We start from the raw sequence: 18,244 nt of genomic DNA on the forward strand, positions 1-18,244 counted from the left end.
AGGCGCGGCACGCGCGGGCGGGGCGGGCGCGCAGGCGCGCTGCGGCCGCGCAGCCGGTGATGGCGGCCGCGGCGGCGCTGCGGGGCCCCGGCCCATGAGGCGGCCCTGGGCCCGCGCACCCGGCGGAGCCAGCGACGGAGTCATGGCGGGAGTGTTCGACATCGACCTGGACCAGCCCGAGGACGCGGGCTCGGACGAGGAGCTGGAGGAGGGGGTGAGAGGGGGAGTGCGGGCGCGCGGCGTGGAGGCCGCGGGGCCTGAGGGAGGGAGGGCGCGGGAGGCGCCGCGGGGGCCGCGCTGAGGCGTCCGGGGAGAGCCCGAGCCTCCCGCCCCGCCCCGCAGAGCCCCATCCGGCCCCGCCAGAGCTCTTCCCTTCGGAAGTTCGGCGCCGGGACCGCGGGGGTTGTTTCCTGGCTTTGCCGTCACACGCTTGAGCGGCGGGGCAGGAGTGCGGCTCGCTCCGCAGTCGCGGCTCTCGCGGCAAAGTTGAAAGCTCAGATTTAAAGCGCCGCGTTGGGCGGGCCAGAGGGTGTTTGTGTGCTGTGCTGTGCTGTGCTGAGCGCTGCGCCCGCCGTCGGGAGTTCGCGGTTTGCGATGTTCGTCTGGGCTCTGCCGCGGCTTTGGGGGGGTCTCATTACAGTATCTCTTTATATTTTCTCAGTGATGCTGTTGCTTTTTAAAATTGTTTTGTATATTAAACGTTTGGTGGTGTTTAAACTGCTACTGCATTTATTTTCTGCTGTTTAAATTCTAATGGCATCCTTGGAGTCCTTGAGATCATGGAATAGTTTGGGTTGGAAGGGACCTTAAAGCTCATCCAGTCCCACCCCCTGCCGTGTTCAGGGACACTTTCCACTATCCCAGGTTGCTCCAAGCCCTGTCCAACCTGGCCTTGGACTCTTTTAGGGGTGGGGCAGCCACAGCTTCTCTGGGCCACCTGTGCCAGGGCCTCCCCACCCTCGCAGCCAGAAATTCTTTCCCAATGTCCCATCTGACCCTGCCCTCTGGCAGTGGGAAGCCATTCCCCTTGTCCTGTCACTCCACTGTCTTGTAAAAAGTTTCTTTCTGTCTTTGGTGTAGACTCCCTTCAGGTTCTTTCCTTCAGGACACAGTCAGATATTCAATTCCCCCACTCCATATGAACTGTAGGACGTTGTTTGACAGCTGAAAGCTCCTCGACCTGCAGGGAAAAGCTCTGTTTGTCACCTCAGTAATCAATAAAATACTTGGCTTAAAAAACCCCTGTAATTGCATCAGACAGTTAATGCTGCCAGGAACAGGTTCTGAGGGGGTGGCAAGAAAGTTGAGTTTGTTCTGTCTCCTGTTCCAATAATCCAGTCCCAGGGAACAATTAAACCATTCATTGGTTAATGTGGATTTAAAAACATTGCCTTGACAGAAGTTTCTGTGGAGCAGCAATAAATGCATGTTGGCAACCTCAGCTGGTTCTCAGGTGCCTTTTGCAAACAGATAAAGGAGAGAGAGAAGTGGAATTAAACCAACTGAAAATCAGGGAATGTCAGAGCAGGGAAGAAGGGGACCAGGAATGTGTGGAGGGGGGGATGTTTCAGTGGAAGTTGTCTCTGTGTGTGTCCTACAAGGATCAGAAAGATGTTGCAGTGGAGGTCATTAAACTGGCAGTGATTGAGGTGGGAAGTCAGGACTGTGTTGTCTCATCTCTGGTACCTCCCAAAGCCTTGGGGGAGCCCAGACACATCAGCTGTGGGTTGGAATAAGCTCAGCCATGCCAGAAAATCTGAAGGATTGTTAAATGCAGCGTTTCCTCAAAAGCCCTGTGGTTGTTTGCACTAATTATTGTGGTGTGAAAAACCACCCAGCCTTAATTTTGGTGTTTGTGAGGAGTGAAATAACGAATAGACTGAAGGGCTGCTGGTGCTGTGGAAGGAGAACAAACCCTGATAGAGCAGAATGGTACCTAAAGTGCATTTTGGTCAAGTTCATACTGGGAATGAAACCCAAAGTTCACAGGAGCAAGAGCAGCACACAGAAACTTTTCCAGAACCGTTGGGTAACTGGAGGGGTTGCTCTGGGAACGTGATGGGTGTTTATTCTCTGTGTTTGTTGATTTTTGTAAAATTCAGTTGTTGGCATCAGGAGTGGGGTCAAGGGCAGGCTCAGTGGGTTTGTTGTGAAACGTGTCAATAAGCTGAGTTTTAATAAATGCCAGCAGGGCAGGAGCTGGGAACAAACCTGAGCTTTTGGACTCCCTCAGTGCCTGTGGTGCTTGCAGGAGTTAAATTCCCCCTTAGCCCACCCAAAATGAACCAGCCTCTGTAAACTTTAACATTTCAATGGTCTGGAAGCTGCTGAAAGTTTCTAGTTTTCTTTGGGTAGCGTTTTCACTTAGATAATATTTGAAATGCACTCCTTGGGCTGCTTTTTGCAGCTCTCAGTGGTTTTTCTTTCCCTTCTGTTTCTCTGAATTTCACAGGTCACTCAGTATATCTGTATCTCCTTGCAGTTGTCATTTTTTTTTGTCCATACTTTTAAAAATAAAAGTTCTGGGGTATAGTTAAGCTCCCTAGAAGCTGGCCCATGAAATTCCATTTGCATTCATTCCAGCTGTCTGCTTGCTTTGCACTTCTTTTGCCATGCAGAGCCCCAGTGAGAGGGAAGTATTATCTTGCAGAAGGGATCAAGTTGAAAATTCTCTGAAGGAAATATCTCTTCAGAATTAACCCCCATTCCTCACTGGTGACTGGTTCTGATGCTGAAGTGCCTGAACTTTCCTTAGTAATATTTACATTCATTAATCTGTGGAGTGATTATTGGTCAGGAAAGGTGTTTAACATCAGAGGAGAGCTGAATTCTTTCATTATTATTAGGATTGAATTATTCTCAATATAAAATAATAAAACCTTCTCTGTATATTATTTGGTTTTAGTGCACATGAGTCCCAGCTCATCTATTCCCATAATCTTTCTTATTGTTCTGATTTGCATAGTACTGTAATAGGACTTTAAAATCCATATGTAAGAGCAACTATAAAGAAAAAAGCAGTATCTTAATACTTTCCAAATTCTCCTGGGGCTGGGAATTTGTACCTGTAACATTTAAATGAATAAATAACAGCACAGCTAGGTAAGGCAGTGGTTCCCTGGTCACTCTCTGAGATCTGTGGAAGTATTGCAAATCTTGCACAGAATTTTGTGCCTTTTTTTATCTTCTGCTGAGAATTTATTATTCCTGACCTTTAGCCTTGTTTAATTACGTAAGTTAAAAATATATTTCTTTTTAATGTAACAAGCTATAAGACACATCAGTGCATTTCTTTTTAATGATTTTTTTTCTTTTTCTAATCAATCTTCCTTCTACCCCTCCCATCCCCAGGGTCAGTTAAGTGAGAGCATGGACCATGGAGGAGTTGGCCAATATGACCTGTAAGTTGCTGCTGGAAAATATCCTGTATCATTCATGCCAGCTACACATAACTTCTCATTTTGTCCCATTATTAAGGCAAAGAGAAAATGTTGTCACTCTGGCTCAAATCTGAGTCATTTCTAGACATTTCACTATTGCCTCACATTAAAATTTATGACTTGTATCTTGAAATAATGGTAACAAAATAAAATCCTGGTGAAACCTTGCTGCTTGTCTTTTAATCCTTGTTTCTCCTGCAAGGATTGTTGGAGAAACCCTGAGTTCAGGAGACAGACACCTCCAGCCTGGCTTCATTTATAGTTCCCAGATTATTCCAGTGGGGAGAAGGAATAGTTCCAGCAGTTCAGCCACATTTCCTTGAGCAGGATCAATCTGTGTAACTTTGGCAGAGCTGGAACACAGTTCAGAAGCCTCCTTAAATTATGGATCAGACTTTTGTGGCACGTTCAGAGTTATGAGACTCCTCCTGTTACAGCTTCTTCTGCAAGGGATTTGTGTTCTGGAAGTCTCCCCATGGCTGCTGGGGCTGCTGAGTGTGATCTGACACTTAATCACCCCTCAGAGCCTCGTGTTTCCTTGAGGTCTTGAAGAGGTGTCTAAGTCAGTTGGAGGCTTTGATCTTCCAGACTTAACTCTGGTGTAATGCAGAGCATTGTGCATTGAAATGAAGGGATTTGAGGGAGATCTTGATCCTCTAAATCCCCAAAATTTGCAGGTAATCTCCTCTGTGCAAGTTGACACTTGGAGCTTTGCAAAGAATATTTCTTTTCTAAGTGACATTCCCGGTGCTGAGGGTTCTCCAGCTCCCCCGGGGAGTCGTCCCTTGGTCAGGCAGGCTGTGCTTGTCCCAGAGTCACTTGCTTCCTTTCAGTGATCATTTAGGAGTATCAGGTAGGCTTACATCCATGGTTTGTTCTCTCCAGGGGCATGGAACATTGTGAGAAGTTTGAGATTTCAGAGACCAGTGTGAACAGAGGCCCCGAGAAGATCCGGCCCGAGTGCTTCGAGCTGCTGCGCGTGCTGGGCAAGGGCGGCTACGGCAAGGTGAGGAACTGCTGCTCCCTCCCTGCAGGAACAAATCCACAGCGTGGGGAAGGGCCTTCTGCTGCCTTGGGCAAGCTCTGGTCTTCCCAGCCCGTTTTCTGCCCAGTTCATTCTGCCAGAGGGGAACCCCACGGTCGGTGTGGTGGGACAGAGGTCCTGGCAGAGCATCTCCAGCAGGAAATGTCCCACAGTGGTTCTGGTCCCCCCACCAGCAGCCTTGTGGTTTGTGGGTCATATCACCTCTCTTTGGCAGAACTCTTCTTCTAACTTCCTTTTTTTTCTGATTGCTTTCATGTTGTCGTTCAGGTGTTTCAAGTACGGAAAGTAACTGGAGCAAACACCGGGAAAATCTTTGCCATGAAAGTTCTCAAAAAGGTAACCTGGATGTTCACATTTCACTGTTCCCCGAGCCTTAAAACAGCCTAACCTTGCATTTAGCTTTTACAATTGTCTAATGATTTATTCTACCTGAAAATAAATTTTAATATATATACAGTTGATACCCGGGTACGGTTGAAATTCGAATTTAACTTTGAATTTTTCTGTCTGGGTAGTTCTTAGCAGCTCATTTAAATAGGCCAGGAGATCCCTTCCAACCTAAATTACTGTGTAATTCTATGAAATAAAGACTTAAACTTATGCTGTGGTGAATTTATTTTCTTATGCTGTTGCTGACTCATACATAGTGTGGTGGTTTAATAAACTCAGGATTGAACTCAATATAAAATCTGCCTTGTTTAACATGTTCCTGTGCTCACCTCTCCCTGCTTTTTGCAGGCAATGATTGTAAGGAATGCCAAGGATACAGCTCACACGAAAGCAGAGAGGAATATCCTGGAGGAAGTGAAACATCCCTTCATTGTAGACTTAATTTATGCCTTTCAGACTGGTGGAAAACTCTACCTCATCCTTGAGTATCTCAGTGGTCAGTATTTGAAATTCTCTTACCTGCTGGTGTTCTACACAACCAAGAAATTGGGTTTCTCACCCCACGAGTAAAAGGCCAGTTAACAATTGGCTTGGTGGCTTAAAATGTGAAGCAGCTTAGTATTAAAAACCCCTAGAACAACATCAATAAACTTTCTAATTCAATGAAATTGGGCATTTTTCTGTGTTACACTAAGATTGAGTGCAGTCAGAGAGTCCCTGAGGGTTTAGTTCCTGCAGGTTCTTCATGACAGAAGAAAGTATTCCCTTTATTTCAGGGGTAAGGAAACAATGACAGATTAGAAACAGTTTTCTCAAAGCTGTAACAACAAAATACAGGGACAGAAATGCTCCTTTTTTTCCCAGCATTTCTTTAGGTTGCTGGAATTCTGAGAGTAACAGAATAGTGACGTGGGGTTTTTTTGTGAAACGTGTTGTACAGCAGGAAAAAATACCTGTTGTTTATAGTTTTCCTAGAAAATAGACTTTTGGCTTACTAAAAATGATACTTTAACTGAATATAATCTATTTTTTCTCATGACAGGAGGAGAACTATTTATGCAGTTAGAGAGAGAAGGGATATTTATGGAAGACACAGCTTGGTAAGTGAAGCTATTTTTGTACACTAATAGTTAGGGGTTTTTTTCCAAGTGCTTAAACTATATATAAGTAGTCAGTCATTTCAAACTGGTGAAAAGAGCAGCTCAGTGGGTTTGGGGAGGGTGTCTGTGCTGCACTTACCACTTTGTGCTGCTGTAACTCCAGTCTCTCCACAGAGGAGGGTCCACTGAGGGTGTTTTCCACAGGGCTGTGGTCAGGGAGGTGTTTTGGGTGTTGGAGAAAAAGCTGTGAAAGATTTGCTGTGAATGTGGTTTTGTTTGTTCTGGATCCACACCCAATTTCCCAGCCAGTTCCAGGATTCCCAAGGCACTGCAGTGGCTGTGTTGTGATGCTTAGAGGTGTGAAGTGCTAATTATGGTAATGAAGGAGAAGAATATTCTGGAGTAGTGATACTTTCCAGATGGACAAGTTGAAATTATCCCTTATTGATTAGGCTTTACACTGACTGCAGTTCTTCCCATGGACAATGCCCTGGGAAAGCTCTGATGTCCATGTGGGACTGGGTGCTGCCAGTTACCTCTTAACTTCATTATTTCCTTTCAGCTTTGCCACCTAGATGTGGTTAGACACATATTTGAACCACTAAAAATGGTTAAAAATTCAGATTCCTCCAAATATATTCATTCTCAGATACCTACTGAGCAGGTAAACCCAATGCTAATATGTCATTTTGTGGTTCTTGGGGTTTGGGTGACTTTTAGGCAAACCAACCTCAAAGGCATCATTGTTTTTCCTTTCTTCTCCCCCAGACTTCTAATGCTGCTTTCAAGGAACTGTTGCTAGGTACATAATAGTGCTTGAACTGCTTTGCATGACTGAATATGTCTCATTTTGTGGCATATGTTTCCTTTCAGCTTTTACTTGGCAGAAATCTCAATGGCACTGGGGCACTTGCATCAAAAAGGAATCATCTACCGGGATCTGAAGCCAGAGAACATCATGCTCAATCACCAAGGTAGAAATGCAGCCCTGAGTCAGCTTGGCAGGGGTTGGAAAACACTTCTGCAAAGGTCCCAACTCCTCACTCTGAGGAGAGTTTCCTTAGAGCAGGAATTGTCAGAGCTCTGATTGTCCTCAGTCGCACACTGAGGTTCTTCGGGGCCCCAGTGAGCCCCAGGCTCTGTGGGTACAGACCCACATGTTGGGAGATTTGGTTCACTTGCTCTTTGTGCAATTTTTCCTCTACTGGATCATTGTAAAGCACATAAATATCCGTGTCTCCAGCGCAGAATCCATGACATTTGGGTCCATGGGGGTGGTAGGAAAGGCAGTTTAAGGCAGGATGTCACATCATTTGCTGGAATGACTTCCCCAGCTGCTGAGGCTTTGCCTGACAGCAGTTTCAGTTCCTGAGTGCAGTTCCAGTGACTGTGTGTCACTGATTATTCTGGCAGTCTGTACCAGCCACTATTTCCCTGTTTTCTTAAACAACTGATTTACTTAGTCTGAGCCTTTGTACTGAATTATTCAGGGCACTTTGTTGAATATTGTTCTGTGCACTTTGAGGCAAGCAGTAAAATTCAGTTACCTACTTTCTTAGCTGAACGATGCTTTAAAATCTCCACGTTTAACTGCAGTTGTCTATCTGTGAGTAAGTTCTGGTGGTTTGTCTTGTTTCTCTTCAAGTGGCAACATTTAGGTTTATCTTCGTGTGATTACCTCGTTCTGTTTTATGACTGTATTGCTTTGTCAGACCACTGAAAATATCTGGAAGTAGCTCAGAGTTAATAAATACAGACCCACGTTGAATTTTCTGGTTTTTAATGTTACTTACAGAGATGTCAGAATTCTGTAATTCAAGTCTGAAATTTTCTGTGTTTCCTTTCAGGTCATGTAAAACTGACTGACTTTGGATTATGTAAAGAATCTATTCATGATGGAACAGTCACACACACATTCTGTGGAACAATTGAATACATGTGAGCTGCATGATGACACACAAAAGTATTACTCTGCTCGGGGGGGAATGGCTGAATTTTGCCTTATTTAACTGATGGTTCATATGTTGAGCGACTTAGGAAAACTTTACTTGATAAATGTGGGTTTGCTTGAAAACTAGGAGTCAGAATTGGCATTAAGCTGCTTAAAACACTCTCATATTTTCAATTTTTCTGCTCACAGGGCCCCTGAAATCTTGATGAGGAGTGGGCATAACCGTGCTGTGGACTGGTGGAGTTTGGGGGCATTAATGTATGACATGCTGACTGGAGCAGTAGGTGCACAGTTATAATTGCATGTATTTCCCTTTGTAGCTGTTGTAGTTCCCTGTGTCCTCACTCAGATGCATGTATAAATACACATCATTTATATATAATGCAGACTGCAATAAGAAATAAGTTGTGTTCACTACAGTCTTGAGCTGCTTTTATCCAAAGAGTGATTTTAAGTCCTATTTGCATTAACTTTTCCTGCTTTGTGAATGACTGAAGTGAGTTGTGCATGCACAAAAAAGAGATCTGAACAAGTCCTGGTTTTTTTCTCCCCTTCCAATGGTGCTTTCCAGCCTCCTTTCACTGGGGAGAACAGAAAGAAGACAATTGACAAGATTCTCAAGTGTAAACTCAACTTGCCTCCCTACCTCACACAAGAAGCCAGAGATCTGCTTAAAAAGGTACAATTTTAATGCCTGTCAGTGCTATATATTTTGGAGGAAATAAAAATACAGGGATACCACTATGGCTGCTCAGTCCAAGCTTGATTTTATTACTAAAGCAGTCAGTTTTGTGTTGTGTGGTACAGAAAGTGATTTTCCTTGGAAATACAGTAGTTTTCTAACAAATGCAGATTTTCTGGTCATTCTGTATTCATTCTTCATGGTGCTCATTCAAGAGATGATTCATGTCAGGACTAGTCTAGTCATAACAGCACAACTAATTCTGCTTTTTTGGATGTTGTTTCTCATGAAGCTGCTAAAAAGAAATGCTGCCTCACGTCTGGGAGCTGGTCCTGGAGATGCTGGAGAAGTTCAGGTAACTTGCACTTAACTCAAGAACTCTTAAATTACCTCACTGAGGAGAAAACAGCTCTGAGGGTCCATCAGGGCAGGAGAGTCAGTCTGTCTGTCTGTCTATCTGTCTTGAAGGGCAATGAGCAGAAAGGCTGCCACGTGTGACAGCTGGTCAAAATCTGAAAGCTTTAAAGCTGCACAAAAGCAGCTGTCCACCTGCTGGATAATTGGAGATTTGGAAGATAACTTCTATTCTTTACTTCTGCCTTCCACTAGATCTTTTCTACCAGTTGTACACTGCTAATTGTGCAGCCCTGGAAGGGTGATGATGCTCTCAGCTGGTGAAAACCCTGCCAGCCCTTGCATTAGTGCAGCTATTCCAAGGGAAAAATTAGCTAAAAACTAAGGCAGAGGCTTAGTCCCCGTTGCCTCCAGCTTGACTTTTGTTTTTGTGGTGCCATTAACAGAATGTTAGAGAGTTCTCCTTATTTCCCAGTGCTGATAACTTGTCATTAATACAGTGTTTTGTCATGGTTTTTAGGTATCTAACTTTAAAAGTTGAGGTATTTTGCCTGTGAACTGACTTTTTCTAACCCTTTCAAGGAAAGCATTGCAGGGACAGGAGGTGTCTGCCTTGGAGGTGTGGTACCAATTCTCAGCTCTGCTGATGTAGAATATATTGCACTGAACCCAGCTGTGATTTTGGAAGGAAAGCCACCAGGGAAAGGGGCTGAGAAGCCCCTGTTAGTGGTTAAATTTGGGTGGTTTGTGCCCCAGAGGAGGTGCTGACTGTGCTGTTGTAACCCCTGCAGGCTCACCCCTTCTTCAGACACATCAACTGGGACGAGCTGTTGGCACGAAAGGTGGAACCTCCTTTTAAACCCTTATTGGTATGTACTGGGAGTGCTGGGAGATGCTCCCTGTGTGCCTTTAGGAGAGGTCTTGATGTGGGATTACAGACTGGAGTGCCACTGATTCCTGGGACTTAGGTCACAGCTTGGGTGACAGATTCACTGCTGTCAAGTCAGAGGCAGATCTGCCCTGATCTGCTTCCCTTTGAATTCCTCCTGCTTCTCACCTGGAGGTTAAACAGACTTGCAAGTGCAGCTCACTGTGGATCTCTGCTTCTGAACCCTCTACAGACAGTCAGTAGTTTCAACTAAAATGAGAAATAGCTGCTAAGCAAAAGTCAATGAAATCACCTAATTAAGCATTTGGTTATTAATATTTACAGTGCATCTTGCTACAGGCAGCACTTAGAGTTTACCTCAAACCAGTGATGTGATGAACAAATCTCTATTATCCCCTCTTATATTTTGAGGTCTGTTTTTCCCTCTGGGTACAATTAGCTACAGCAGCAGTGGGTTTTGCCACCCCCATAGTTCCCAACTACTAAAAATCTCCCTTTAAACTGGCTCAGGCATCACTGATGTCCAGCAGCTCCAGCATGGGGACTGCAGACCTTTTTCCCTTCACCCTTTTGAGTGAAATTCAGAAAGACTCAAGACTGATATTTCTGAATGAATTATTGAAGATGATTTGGGGTTTTTCTGTTATTAGCAATGCTATGAAAGTTACTTGTACAAACCAGGTGGTTTTTTCCAGATGCGCTTCCAGGGTTGCATGAGGGGCCACACAAATGAATTTGTTGCCTTTCCACAAAGAATGAGAGAAGGAAACTTGGAGTTACTGTTGTTCTGTGGCCAAATTAAACAATGTCCATAGTCACTTATTCCAGAGTTGTCCTCCATCCCTCACAGTGTAAACACTTCTGTATCTGCAAAAATGGGATTGAATTATCTGGAGAGGTTCCAAATTCTGAGAGTTGCAACTGTTCTGGTTGTGACGAGGGCTAAACTTGGCAAGAAACTGGCGTTGTCATTCTGAAAGTTTCTGTTTGTAATTTGAGATTTTTTTTATTTTTTTTTTAAAGGCATCTTTTTAATTTTGTGTTCCTTTTTGATCCATAATTTTTGCCCCTCCCCCTTGCCTTTATTTCTCAGTGTCAGTGCCCATAGTGACCTCCCACTGGCAGCGACAGGATTCCGACACCACTCCAGGGTTTTACTCCAGCAGAGCTCTGCCAAAAACCTATGGAATGAACTCCACCCAGAGGCTGCACTGGTTGATATCTGTAATATAAACCCTTAACCATTTTGTTTTTGCAAAGCAATCTGAAGAGGATGTGAGCCAGTTTGATTCAAAGTTTACACGTCAGACACCTGTTGATAGCCCAGATGACTCAACTCTCAGTGAAAGTGCCAACCAGGTCTTTCTGGTGAGTGAGGGATGGCTGGAGAGGGAGGTTTTTACTGGGAGCAGGGGGGCACTGCAGCTTAATTAATTCTCTGGAATCCTACCTGATATTCAAAGCAAACCCTCATCACTGGACACAAACTCTGTGATGGGTTGGAGATGTTGAAGGGCTCTGAGGACACCTCTGGATATCACCTGAGATGTGGTATCACCTATCTCTGACATTTTCTTTATCCACCAGCCAGCAAACGGTGCCTCCTTTGTGGAATGTCAGCACTCTGATTCAGAGCTGCATTCTGAACCCTGGCCACGGGGTTGCTTTCACAGTCATGCAGAGAGAACAATGTCCAGTCCATAGAGCAAAATTAATGAAAGTGAGTGTGCCTGTGGGAGTCTGGGAGCAGCAATAGCCGGGTTGGAGCATCAGGTTGGGAACTCCCCAAAGTCCCACTGTTCGCTTCAAGGAGCAGAAGTTCCTATGTCTGCATTTACTCTTCCTTTTGTAATTTTCTGATCATAATCAGGTTTTCATGTGGTCACTGCAGAGTGATCCCCAGGGTGAATGTTGCCTCCCTTGCTGTCTTGCAGGGTTTTACCTACGTGGCTCCATCAGTACTTGAAAGCGTAAAAGAGAAATTTTCTTTTGAACCAAAAATCCGCTCCCCTCGCAGGTTCATCGGTAGCCCAAGGACACCAGTCAGGTACCTCTCTTTTATTCCTTCTTTTCTTTTTTTGTAACACACCTTTTGACAAGTAGAAATTCAAAATGCAGCCTTGCTTCTCAGCCCAGCACTTCCGTTCGAGTTACAGGACTGACCCTGTTTTACAAACCACGTTATCATGATAAATCTGTGGGGTTTGGCAGCACAGGAAGTACTGATTTGCTGCTTTTTAGTGCTGCTGCAGCCCCACTCTGGTGACTTTGGTTCACCATCCCTCTAGAACTGTTTCAGAACATCCTAAGAGCTTTGTGCTGCTAAAGAACCGTGTTAGTCCAGAAAGAATCATGTCAGTGCAGTCAGTGCTCAGATTTGCAAGTTGGAAGGATTCAGCAATATCATGGTACTAACAAAGAACCAACAAGAAAAGATGGTTATGATTGAGCAAAAATTAGTGGGTTTTTTTTCTTCCTGATAAGCCTTTCATTGATTCTGCAATCACCTAGAAATGCACCCTCAGATGACAGGAATGTGCTTTACAAGAGACAGTGGTAGAAGCTCCCCGTGGAAATTTCTCAAACTTCTGGAAGTGGAAGGAAGAATTAGAAATGCTTCTCAGTAGGCATTTGAGCTTCCTGCAGAGTGACAGATCCCCCTCTGATCTCCAGCTCTGATGTGTGTGTTTCTTGTTTTAAAGCCCCGTCAAGTTTTCCCCCGGGGAGTTCTGGGGAAGAGGTGCTTCTGCCGGCGCATCGACCGCTCAGCCACCTGTGGAATACCCGATGGAGACGAGTGGGATAGAACAAATGGATGTGACAGTGTGTGGAGAGGCTTCAGCACCGCTTCCAATCCGGCAGCCAAACTCTGGGCCCTACAAAAAACAAGCTTTCCCCATGATCTCCAAACGACCAGAGCACTTGCGCATGAACCTATGACAGCACCACGGCTGGGAGAACAGACGGGAGCCCCCTTGGAGCTGAAACACGAGGGCTTGTTTGGTTTACTTTTAAAAAAAGTGACAGTATCAAAGAGTCAGTCATTGCACAGAGAGACTTGGAAAGCAAAGAAAAAAAAACGGATTTTTTTTTTTTTTTTGGTTTTTTTTTCCTGTCAATCAATGGTGCATAAAAAAAAAACAACAAACTTTAGCAAATGGTATTGCAGAACTCTAGGCACGTCATCTAACGATTCCAGTGACATCTGCTCACCTTATCAAGGATTTCTCAGCTTGGAACTGACAGTATTAAGGGTCAGGATGTTGCTCCAGAATCACTGGTGTAGTGAATGTGTCGAGGAGGGTTAGCCCTTTCACTAGGCAGAGGATGAAACGCCTGTGCTTGCAGCTGAGGGGTAATTAGCATGCAAGCTTCGTTAAGAGGTTTCCTACAACGGGGCGGAATCAAAGATGAAAGCGAAAATTAATTGGTATCTCACGTTCAAAACATAATGAGTTTTTTTTATATATATATATACAAAAAAAAAAAATATATATTTTTCAAATAGATTTTTTTGATTCAGCTCATTATGGAAAGGATCCCAAAATTGCAAACGCAGAATAATTGGTGAAGAAAGTTGTTTGGTTGGTTTTTTTTTTTTTCAAGGCTCTGGTTCTGATTCTTCTCCTCATCAAACAACAAATCAATAAGTGAACCACTGGCCAGCTTGGCAGTGTGGGGTGGGAGAGGACTGTTTTTCACTTGCTTCCCCAGCTGAAATCCCTGTTCCTGCAGGGACCAACGGATCTAATCAGAGGCAATGCTGCTATGTTGTTCTAGGCTTAACTGGAAGCCACGGGCTCACACACGTCCTGCTTATTTCATCCCTGTCCTCAGCAGACATTTCACTGGGAAACATCACTTTTTTTTGTCCCCTTGTGCTGGTGCTGGGCTGGAGGCAGCTCAGCACAGCCAGGTTCTTACCCACAGCGAGATCAGGAGACTGTGCATCCCATCACAAGGTCAGTAGAGATCTATAGCAAGTCCCCCAGGGAGCAGAGACAAACCCTGCATAGCAGAAGGAAATAACTATTTTTGTAACAGGTGGGTAAGAATTTGAGGATTTTTTTTTTTTTTTTAAGTATAATAATTATTAATAAAATTTTGCTTACAGGAGTTCCCTGCCATTATACATTTCTAAATTTCTCCACGTTTTTTTTTTCTATGCTGGGGCAATAAATTTGCTGATTGTACGAGAAAAAGTGTTCAATGGCCTTTCAGTGAATGTCTTCCACAGTGGGTCAGAACTTGAGCAACCTTCATTTAGGAAACATGTTCTAAGGACACTATTTATGTTTTTAAAACTGTCACACGATCTGTACAACTGACTTACAGGTACAAAGAATAAAATAAAGGTAAACTTTACCTTCCTTAAATATATACTTCCTGCCTTAAAGAAAGCATTTCCATGAGCATAGCTGGTGAAAGGGTTAAAATCTGCAGAGCTTTACACTAGTTTAGGGTGTGTCTGCTGTGTGTGTGTGTGTGGAGATGATCCAGCTGCATCCAAGTCCTGTCACTTTTTGCCTGCCACACGTTGCATTATCCTTAGTCAAACTGTGCAAAGTCTACTTCTGGTGTTTCACAACAGTAGGGATTTTTTTATCCTAGATTTCCGCTTACTCTGTGGATACTGAACCTTTTTTGAGCCATAGGATCCAAGCCATAAAACTCTCTCAAGCATTGAATCCGCTCAGTGCTCTTTGCTCAGATTTGCAAGTCAGAAGGATTCAGTGATACCTTGATACCAACAACAAAAAACTAGCAAAAATTAAGATTTTTTTTTCTTCTTCCTTTTGTTAAAAAAGTTTTAATTTCCTGAGGCAGATGAAGTTCCCTTGCAGTGCCACAGGTTGTGCTGGAGGATTGCCACTGTTCAGGGGGGGCGTTGTGAAACCAAAACCCAAGTGCTCAGGAGCTGTTTGCACTCTGCAGATCTGCAAACCTGGCTGCATTCTGGATTGCACTGTTTGCATGGGGAATATCTGCCAAGGCCTCAACCTCCAGCCCCTGGAGCCTCTGTGCTGCTCCTTCCTGAGGTGCCCTGACGTGGCCACTGAGGAGAAAGGGACTTGCTTAAAAAAATAGTCATTTTTGGAGGCAGATCTCTCTTGCTCCCAGGTACAGCCACCGGTTGCTTTTTGCTTGGCTGGGTAGATTGTCCAGTGGAATTGGTTTGTTATGGCTGGCAAGAATGGCAAGAGTTGTTTGTCTGAGTTCACTGAGGAATTACAACCCCCAACTCATCGGTTTTCCAAGGAAATTCCATGTACTGTCAATGTTTCATCCCATAGGTTCTAAGTTGAATTCCCTACCATGACTGTGAAACTTTGGGAGTGTGACTCAGACAGCAAGCACACACTATGCAATATGGTTTATCCTGTATTTATTTGTAAAAAGATCAGACATAGATCCTCTATATATATATATAATAGTGTCAAAATTACTAGTTGTGAACTGAGGGGAGTGGAGTTGTAGCTCCTGTCTGGCTATTTCAGATAAGTGCAGAATGCATTGAATATTGGAGAGCTTAACAAGTGCTTTCTTTTGTTCATTTAAAAATGTCTTAAATTTTTCATTAGAGTATAGAATCTTATTTTTTTTATTTTGTACAAGCTGCGCTTTTTTAATTATAATCACTGAAAAATTCACTATAATTTGATTTTATAGGATTTTTGTAGCATTACAAAAATATAGTAAAACCGAGGTTAATACCTGTTGTGGCTAACCATATAAAAAGTATTAAATCTTAAACTTGAACAAAAGTCATATTTTTTTTTACTAGATGTTAAATAGGGAAATATTTTGTTCTGCAGGTCATTCTCAGAAAAGGTTTCTAGGTCAGCTGTGTTACCAGCAGTTTTTCTTTTTCCCATTTGATGCAGAAACTCTTCTGGTATAAGATATTCCGAATTCCATCAGTTTTCTTGTGGGAGTGATGCATTTGACGCCATTCGTGTACTAAATTGTAATTTTGGGAATGCTGGAATAATTCCTACCAAGACTGTCTTAATTGTGCCATCTGACATTTGAATGTCATCCTGGTATTAGCTCATAATAAAAGATAAAAATCAACGAGTCAATTGTTCTTTTGAATATCCCTTTTTCCTGGTCCTGCTCTCTGAAGGCTGAACTGCTGGAGAACATTTCAGAGCTGAGTCCACTCTGCAGTGGAGGTTTATTTGGGGCCTGTTCTCTTTTCAGTATTAACTCCCAGCCTGTTCTCACTGTTAATCAAAAAGTGCCTCAAACACTGAGGGAGGACTCTTGTTTTTAGGACGTGGTTGGGGTTTGGTTGGTGTGGTTAAATTGTCTCTACAGGACAGTTGCTGTTTCATTTTCCCAGTTCAGAGGGAAATCCTTTATCCTAAGGGGGAAAGGAGGAGGAGGAGTCATTAAGAACAAGGCAAATTGAATATTTTTCCTGCAGGTCCTTGGTGATCCACTGTGTGCAGTTCCCAAATATGAACTTCTACAGGTTGTTCTCTTCCAGATTAACTCCATTTGCAGCTGCTGCAGGAACACACCCGAGCTGCCTCAGTACAGACAAGGTAATCCCTGGTCTGGGTTCATCTTTCCCAGTTAACTGGGACTAAATGTCCTCAAGTGCTCAGTAAGATGGATGTGAAGAGCAACTAAAAGCAAATTTAAACGTGTCAATCCCAGTGACCTGTTTGTTTCTTTTTTTAGGAAGTGGGAAGGCCCTGAGTATAACTATGGATGGAAATCATTGTCTTTATGACAGCTTGGATGGGAAAGGGAGGGAGGAGGAATTCCCTGAGAACAGAAAGGACCTGGGAGATGCTCTTTGGCTCAGCCTGTTACCGAGGGCTGGGCCCCTCACCTGGGCTTTGGGGCTCAGAAAACGCAGCTGTTGGTTGTCACTTGTTCTCTGTTCTGCCCCTGCAGAGTCAGAGGTGCTGCCTGTTGGTGATCCTGGCCTGGAGTAGGAAGAGCTGCATCCTAATTCCATGTGGATCAGAGAGGGTGGCATTCCTGGAGGTGAGTTCCTGCCTGTTTTCCCTCTCTGTATCTGAGAAGGAGCCGTTTCATTTATGGAGTGTAAATCTAAACCGGTCCATCAAAATCGTAGTTCTTTGGTTTTAATAAAACCTGTTTGGTACTACTGGGTTTGGATAATTTTCACTGGATCTTCAAAGGAAAAAAAAACAAACCACCAACAGAAAGAGAGAATAAACCCCAGATTGTTCCCTGGTCCTGCTTTTGCCCAATCTCCACCCTTGCTCCAGTTGTTACTCCAGAGTGGTGCACAGAGCCCAGAGGATCAGGGTTGACTTAAAGCACTGACACTGTTTGTTGTGCTCCATAAAATAATCCTGGAGAGCTTTGTGGGCCAGCTGACACTGCTGAGTTCTTGTGTTGGTTTTTTTTTTTATTAACCACAAGTCAATACTTTAATTGGTTTCATATTTTTAAGTAGTAGTTCTGGCCTTGCCTGCAGTCCTTGATGCCTTAATTCCTCCGTGGATACTGAACCACCTGGTGAGGTGAGCAGTGTGTACTTTGTCCTACAGCAAAATATTTAGTTCAGGGTGATTTCTTCCAACTTTCTCTGCAAAGCTGGAATGTTTCTGTGTGAAGCAGTGCACTGAAGGGCTGTCAGGACCTTCTCAGCCTGCCAGTCTGAGCTGTTGGTCCTGACAGACCGATGGAATTGAAGTCTGGGGCTGCCCATCACTGCTGGGCAATTAATGTAATCAATACTGAGGAATTAATTCCTTGCTCTAACAATGTGTCCAAGTCTGGGGCCTTTCAGTTTCTGTTTCCTCTGAGAGGATTTTTAAATGGAAGGAGTGATTATTAAGCTGTTGGAATTAGCATTTCAGGGAAAGCTGCTCCAGGCTAAGTGGCAATGTTTATTTTGCCTGGTATTTTGGAAGGGGTTGGTTGTCACATCTGCCCTTACAAACTCTGTGTTGGGTTTAGCCACACGTTTTACTCACACCAGCAAAGGTTTTTTTTACTCAGAATCCTGAATTCTGCCCCCATTCCCCTGGGAGCTGTGCCTTTAAGGGCTCTCTCCCATCAGCCCTGGCAGCCCCATCAAGGTCCCTGTGGCAGCTGCAGCTCTGGAGGATTCACTCCCTGCCCTGTTCTTGGGGTTCTCCATCATTCACCAAGTAAGTGTTTGACTTTTTAATTCTGTTTGTACTCCATTTAGAAGTTTCTAAAGGTATTTAGTTAAGGCAAACTCAAGTTAATGGCAACTAAATGTAACTTTCCTGTAGCAGAATAATTTGAGTGGCTTTTTTCAGCCTTATCTGAGCAGCAAAGTGAGAAAAGACAAGCAGGAAAACAAAGTGAGATTATATATAATTAGTGCTATAATTAACATAAAACCTAATCATGAATAAATTGTAGCATTTGAAGGG

General features: G+C 43.8%; 1 protein-coding gene across 2 annotated transcripts; it reads left to right on the plus strand.

Moving 5' to 3' along the window:
- Positions 1–35: 35 nt before the first annotated feature.
- On the plus strand, positions 36–15,929 carry RPS6KB1 (ribosomal protein S6 kinase B1). 2 transcript variants are annotated; one of them, XM_064678032.1, is made up of 15 exons: positions 128–214; positions 3,352–3,401; positions 4,326–4,446; positions 4,753–4,821; positions 5,224–5,371; positions 5,918–5,975; positions 6,849–6,949; positions 7,823–7,913; positions 8,116–8,206; positions 8,498–8,605; positions 8,901–8,963; positions 9,754–9,831; positions 11,112–11,219; positions 11,786–11,898; positions 12,554–15,929. In XM_064678032.1, exons 1-15 carry the CDS (start codon positions 143–145, stop codon positions 12,789–12,791), a joined length of 1,509 nt encoding a protein of 502 aa, XP_064534102.1. In that variant the 5' UTR covers positions 128–142; the 3' UTR covers positions 12,792–15,929. The 2 variants fall into 2 exon arrangements, with proteins under 2 accessions (XP_064534101.1, XP_064534102.1); XM_064678031.1 differs by lacking the exons at positions 11,112–11,219; positions 11,786–11,898; positions 12,554–15,929 and adding an exon at positions 10,945–11,098 and having other exon boundaries at positions 36–214.
- The last annotated feature ends 2,315 nt before the right edge of the window (positions 15,930–18,244 follow it).

This window comes from Pseudopipra pipra, chromosome 21 (assembly GCF_036250125.1).
Source record: "Pseudopipra pipra isolate bDixPip1 chromosome 21, bDixPip1.hap1, whole genome shotgun sequence".
Lineage (NCBI taxonomy): Eukaryota > Metazoa > Chordata > Aves > Passeriformes > Pipridae > Pseudopipra > Pseudopipra pipra.

Coding starts and splice junctions, on each gene's coding strand:
- RPS6KB1 (XM_064678032.1), top strand. CDS start 143: ATGGCGGGAGTGTTCGACATCGACCTGGACCAGCCCGAGGACGCGGGC. Junction 5,976..6,848: donor TTTATGGAAGACACAGCTTG/GTAAGTGAAGCT, acceptor GTTTCCTTTCAG/CTTTTACTTGGCAGAAATCT. Junction 11,220..11,785: donor GTGCCAACCAGGTCTTTCTG/GTGAGTGAGGGA, acceptor GCTGTCTTGCAG/GGTTTTACCTACGTGGCTCC.